General features: G+C 31.3%; 1 protein-coding gene across 3 annotated transcripts; it reads left to right on the top strand.

Annotated features, from left to right (window-relative positions):
* The first annotated feature begins 405 nt into the window (after positions 1-405).
* On the top strand, positions 406-3,361 carry LOC103496604 (uncharacterized). Of its 3 annotated transcripts, none has more exons than XM_008458536.3 (4): positions 406-1,076; positions 1,416-1,539; positions 2,243-2,303; positions 2,893-3,361. In XM_008458536.3, the coding sequence occupies exons 1-4, from the start codon at positions 701-703 to the stop codon at positions 3,049-3,051; spliced, it is 720 nt and encodes a 239-aa protein (XP_008456758.2). In that variant the 5' UTR covers positions 406-700; the 3' UTR covers positions 3,052-3,361. The 3 variants fall into 3 exon arrangements, with proteins under 3 accessions (XP_008456758.2, XP_016901973.2, XP_008456760.2); XM_017046484.2 differs by having other exon boundaries at positions 407-1,076; positions 2,914-3,361; XM_008458538.3 differs by having other exon boundaries at positions 432-1,076; positions 2,908-3,207.
* Positions 3,362-6,868: the final 3,507 nt, after the last annotated feature.

Genomic DNA, 6,868 nt, shown 5'->3' with positions numbered 1-6,868 from the left:
TCATCGTAATCATATCATATCTTTGTGAAAGAAAAAATTCTATGCAAATAGTTTTGCTTTATATCTTGGGATCTTATTATTTTCATTTGGGATCTTATTATTTTCATTTCATTTTCTTTAGAATCTTTTTTTTTTTTTCTTTTAAATAAAGAGATTGATCCCAATATCAACGCCTAACAAACCGAAATGGTGAAGTTTGGGAAGCTTGACAATTGGTCATGAGCGTAGGGAGAGGGTTTGAAGGCTGTTTTGGGATCATCTTGGGAGTGAAGTGATCCTGGTTGTTTCGTCAAGTGTGAAGTGATTGATGTAAAGAGATCATCTTGATTTTTAAGAACTGAAAAAAGAAAGAAAAAGAAAAAGAAAAAAAAAAAGGAGTGTGTATATCTCTTATACGGATCAACTGAGGCCCAAGGCTTTGGTCAAAATGACGGCCCAAAACGCAAATTAAGGCCCATAATATTGGCCCATCGGAGGCCACCAGAAGATTCCCCCAGAAGCCCCAAGCGCCAACCTCCGGTGCTTTCAATTCATTTCACGGTGAACATCTTTCCCTCTCTCAAATCTTCTAGTCGAAGTTTCAACTTCAACACTATTTTCCCGCCACCGTCACTGCAACCTTCCTCCCTTCAAAATTCTTCACCATGAAGATTATGGAATACCTTCTTCTCCCTCTTTGAAATGGGAAGGACCGGAGCAGATGGAATCCCATAAACGAAATCTCAGAGCTCGAAAACCCCTCGCCGATTGTACGAATACAGTCCTCTCCTCCCAATCCCCGGCTTCCAATTTCTCCGCATCTATCAAACCCCGCAAGCGTGTAAGCAAATCTGCGGTTAAAGATGTTGCCAACAACCAGAAGAAAGGCGAACCAGTTCTTGCTTCTGAATCTACTTCCGTTAATTTGCGAGCTTCAAACCCTAGTTCTGAATTTCTTCCTCCAGAACCTACTTCCGATGTTCCTCCTGCAGAACCAAACCCTAGTTTTGATTCTCTTCCTTCAGAACCTAGTTCTAGTCGTTTCCCCACCGAATTCTCCACTCCTCCGCGGCCTGCTGATTTGCCCTCTAGTTCGGGTAATTTTACTTTCTGCTATTCGTTGCTGCGTTATGATTTTGATGTTTGTCCTTTTTTCTCTTTATGGGATTACTGCTACTCTAAGCTTTAGTTACTTCAAAAAGGAATTTAGTTTACTTTAAATACTACGTTGGAATTTTAGGATTCCAAACTATTTTGGGATTCTTTAAACATTTTAAGTAGAGGAGATTTGCTGTTTTGCTGTCATGTTCTTGTGTGCGGTGTTGAATTTTCTATGTGGGGGAAGATTATTCTTCTGAATGTCAATATTGGGATGTTTTTATCTTCAATTTTTCCATGGCCTGAAGTATTGATAATATATTACGCTTTAATATCAGGAACAGATGGTGTTTCGGAGCCTCAGACAGTCTACAGTCGAAGGCACCCTTCGAATAAAAGAAAGAGCGTTGAGAAAGCACTTGAACCATTTATTTTATATACCGCATCAAAAATCCAAAATGGGTATGAAGCTCGTTGCACTATTCCTTCTTTTTGAGAGAGAATCCTCTTGTACATTTAAATCTTTGATACGCTTAGTGGATTGAATTCCTGAAATCAGAGGGATTTAATCATAGGTTCATAATGTTACTGGGCTATTAGGAGTCCAATGATTGTTTGGTTTCAAAGGAGCAAGTTGCTTGCTCTCTGTAATAATCATCAACCTGGCTCTCCCTGCCCTGCTTTTTGTAAAAAAAAAATTAAGCTGTTATGTATCCTGGGTTTGTGTGTTGCCTTGGATTATATTAACAATTACTAGTCTGGGTTGATGTTGTGTTGCTTTGACACTGGCTTTATCTACATTGTTGAAGAATTGCTGCCGCCCAAAACAGGATTTGTCAACATTTTTCCTGTTTTATTTTTGTTGGTTAATTTGTTGCGCCTCAATTGTGTGACTGCTTTGGATATGAAAAGGTTTGGTATGTTGAGGCTTTCGTCTTTGTAACTTGTAGATGAATTGTTTGGTATTTTTAGTTGTGAGCAACTTTATTTATTATTTTATATTTAGTTTATTCAAGATAGGGGGCACTAGTGATGATAGCACTAATACTACAATGTTTTTTTTCCCTAAAGATATGGATTAATGAATACAAGAAATCTTTCTTCTAATTCCTCTTTTACTGCTTTTTACGCATTTTATGTCAATTGTTCCCTTGCTTTTATGCAGAGGTAGAATAAGAGATGACAACAATAGCCCATCCAAAGCAAGGACTGTTCCTTGCAATAAGGTTTGTCTGAAAATATAGTACAGCCCTTTTTTTTAATCTGTTAATCTAAATTTGGGGCATACGTGCATTGTATCCTTATCTTTGCTCCTTGATTCTTTAGGCCGTAATTTGATGTTTGTTCTTGAAGTCAGCAAAATATGTGCTCTGACCTTTCTCTCAGAAATGTGATGTTATCTGTTCTTATGTATACCACAATAATGAGCTTTGATCTTGATTAGTGATTAATTGGTAACATTGTATGAAAGTTATTCTTAGTGTCATGGTTTGCTTATATTTTCTATGGGATTATTAAATTGATTCGAGACTGATTTTTGTTTCTTTATAAAGAATGGTAAATACCTGGAATGAAACGGCAGAAATAGCACCCCCACCCGCCATTCAGTAGTCTTAACGGTCAAGATCACTGCATCTCAGTTTTAGAAGCTTTATTTTTTATAATGTGATGACCTGACAAATGTCCATGATGTGGTAATCGACCAATTGGTGCATTTAATAGTTACTCTTGTTTCCCACTTGCCATTAACCATTTGTTAACAGTCAGCCATTAGCCCTAAATCATTGCTCAGCAAATTAATCTAATGATGAGTAGCTATTTTTCTGGCAGAGGCAGCGTGCCAGTCTACATGAGGAAGATGATTCCAACTTAGAGCTTCCAAGGGAATTTGTTGAACAGCAGAAAACGTACTTTTCAGAAGTAGATGCATTTGAACTACCAGTAGAGGAGGCTAAGTCATCTGACTCGGAGTAGATGGTTGTTCTGTATAGTTGTGTGAAGCATAGGCAATGTAACCCTTCAAGTTAATAGTTTGTATGGTGAAGCTAAGCTGGTAAAGTTCATGTTCATTACTCATAGAAACGGCTTACTTACTTCTGTCAGTCAATGCAGGTGCTGTTTTCTCCCCAACTCTTTAAAGAATTTTTGACCTTGTAGCGTCTATTTAATCTTCTTTCTTTTGCTTGTTAGGCTGAGAAAAATTAGAACACCTGATCATATAGTTTTGAACCTCTACAGGAACATTTGCAAAAAGAAATATTCAAATTGTGGCTGTATTTGTATAGATCAATAGGGCTTTGAACTGGATTAGAAGTCTTAAATAACTACTTGACTAGAGATCAAATTGGAGAGTGTTTGGCCAATTGAAATAAGAATCTAGTCATTAGGCTGTGTAGCTAAATGGAAAATAGTGAGTTTGAAATGAGAGGCTTGAATAAATTTAGCGTTTTGTAGCTATGAAACTAATGTACTTTCATTATGGTGGGGATTAATTTAGCCAGTGTAGCTAATGGAACTAATGTAGTTGAATTAATTTAGCATTTGTAACTGTAGAAGTGGAAAATTATGGGTCAGCACATGTAGCCTTCTATTTTATTTTATTTTATTTGTTGTTCCCAGTGAAGTGAGTGAGTTTGAAAGGAGGGGCCAGACTTGTCTCATTTTAATCATAATTGTCTACACATGCTGCTTGCAATGTTTAATTGATAATTTAAAAAAGTTATTTCTGAATCCTATTTGGATAACTTTTCAAAAAAAAAAAAAAGAAAGAATGTAAATATTTAAGCCCTTATACATGGTCAACAATCATGAGCTTCAGCAGACTAATTTTTAACAATGTAGGTTGTTTGACCCCTAAGTTCAGGTTTGGACAATTATAGCTGTTGATTTTTCTAATATTACTCTTTCAAATCTATTTTTTAATGTTCATAATTCAATGATTATAATAACCACCAACTTTAACAACTTAAGTCATTTGAGAGCATAATCTTGGGTTATGATAGTTTGGGTTGTTCGTAACTAATTGGGGGATACAAAATAGTATTTATTATAGCAATATGTAATTATTATAGTTTTGGATAACTCTTTTCAAACATTTCTATTACATGTGTACGCCATAACCAAATTAATGAAAACTAACAATTCAAGCTAAATTTATGAATGTACGTCGTAATTAAGAAGATAAAAAAAATAATTTGAAGCAAAATTTTGTATTTAGTAAAATATATATATATGCATGGAAAAAAAATTAGTGCAAAAGGAAGATCGAAGTTTAATTTATAATATGAACGTCATAATTAAAAAAAAAATTATTTGATGTACAATATATATGCATGTAAAAAAGTAATGAAAAGTAACGATTTAATAATAGCAATTTTAATTTATGAAATAAATGTTGTAATCAAAAGGATCAAGGAAAATGCTTTTAAGAAAAATATTCCATTTTATGACATATATATGCATGGAAAAAAAAATTAGTGAAAATGCAAAATCGAAACTTAAATTATTGGTAGGAACATTGTAATTTGAAGCTTACTTAATTCAATCTACAATATATATGTATGAAAGAAGACTATGAAACATCACGATTGATGTTAAATTTATTGAAGGAATTTCATAATCAAAATTATTTAATAAAATCAATTTATAAAAATTGTATATTGTATTTATAATATATATTTTAGAAAAAAAAAAGTTGTGAAAAATGAGGTTGTAATAGTTTGTATCCCAAACACAGTTTATACCGTCTTTAACTCAAACACAGATTATGAAAACAATCTATAATAATTTTCTCCTCGAATGCAGATTATAATAAACAAAGACTATAATAATTTATGCCCCAAACGTAGATTATCATAATACTAAGACTAACATAAATTATTCATCACCTCAAACGTCCCCTTAGTGATTCGCTCCTCATGAGGATTTGTTTGGACGTGGGACCATTATTGTTAAGTTAGTGTTTGGGCTTTGAAATAAAGAAGTATTATAATTTCTAATTAACTAAGGTATTTCAAAGTTTTGTGTTTATTATTTTATTTTATTTTATTCATTTTACCAATTTTGTCGGTCGGGTTAATAATTTGTATCTCAAACTTGGATTATTATAATGAAAAGCAGAGTATAATAACTAATAAAAGGTGGTAGGAAAAAGAGATATGAGAGTGAAGAAGATGATATAAATAAAAAAGAAAAAGAATCAAATAGATGGGAGCTTTGAAATGAAAATAAGATTTCTTCTCTCATTATTATTATTATTATTATTATTATTATTATTATTATTATTATTATTATTGTAGTAATTGCTGTTAAAGCAAGGTTTAATTATTAGAGGATTATATTTATTAGATATTACCTAATTTACTTTGTTTTTCAAAATTTTCGGCTAAGAAAAGTAAATAGCCTTCCTTCTTCACTTTTCATCCATTTATCCATTGCCAATCACTTCATCACCCTTTTTTAAACGTTGCTTCTTCTCTCCATAATTCCTTCTTCTCTTCTTCTTCGTGTCAGCTTTGAAACCTTCTACTTTCCTATTTTCTATACCAAAAGTTTTCTTTTTGGAAATTTTAAACTTTATAATTCTTTTTTCTTTTAAAAAATACACCAAAACGGCAAAATACAAAATACAAAAAATGTATCGTCAATAACTCGAGTAATATATTTGGTACAAACAATCGTTTAGATTTAGCTGTTGTTTGCTACACGATCATTTAGATTTGATCGTTCAAATTTGGATACCCAAATCCAAACGATTTATTTTTTTCAATTCTATCGTTTAATTTGGTTACACGATCGTTTAGATTTGATTATACGATCGTTTTGATTTGGCTACACGTCAAATTTAAACGATCTTTTTTCAAAATTTGGTACACGATCATTTAGATTTTGCTAAACAAATTCTTTCAAGATTCTTTTGGTACACGATCGTTTATTTTCTCAAGAATCTATACAATCGTTTAGATTTGGCTAAATAATTTTTTTTTTAATTCCTTACACACGATCATTTATTTTTTTTACACGATCGTTTATATTTGACCACTTAATTTTATATATGATCTTTTAGATTTGGTTATCATAATCTAAACAACGTAAAAAAAAGTACTTTTATAGACGATCTTTTAGATTTGGTTACCATAATCCTAATCTAAACGACGTAAAAAGAAAAAAAAGAAATGAAGGTCGATGGAAAGAAATTTCTAAATCTAAATGATGTAAAAAAAAAAAAAGAGGAAAAGAAGAAAGAAGATGGAAAGAAATCGCAGCGAAAGAAAAAGAAAAGTAAAAGAAAAAAGATGATAGAAAAAAATCGCAGCGAAAAGAGAAAAAAAAGATAGAAGGACAAACCTAAAATATCTAAAAAATAGATAACTTTAGGAACTTTGTTACAAGGACCGTAAATATTTTAATAGTTTATTATATTTATGAAAATTTTTATTTTCTTTGTATTATTTTATTTTCTCTAAGTGTTTTTCTTTTAACGATGAATTAAGTTTCTAGCCTATTACAATAATTTTTCTTTTAAATTGTTTTTTACATAATTTCAAATTATTTAACAGAATTATTTTATTTTAAGTTTTTAGTTTTTAAAATTAAATCTATGGATACTGCTTTCACTTTAAATTTCTTCATTTATTATCTTTTTTTTTTTTTTTGCCAATTATTTAAAAAAATCTAACAAAGTTATAAAATTTTGTTAAGAATTTAACATTGTATTTAAGAAAGATGATTTGGTGAAAACAATGAAGAAATAAGCTCGAAAAAAAAAAAACCTTTGTGTAATTGTTTTGTG

The sequence above is a fragment of the Cucumis melo genome, chromosome 3, assembly GCF_025177605.1.
Source record: "Cucumis melo cultivar AY chromosome 3, USDA_Cmelo_AY_1.0, whole genome shotgun sequence".
Lineage (NCBI taxonomy): Eukaryota > Viridiplantae > Streptophyta > Magnoliopsida > Cucurbitales > Cucurbitaceae > Cucumis > Cucumis melo.
This window is presented reverse-complemented; position numbering and strand designations above follow the sequence as displayed.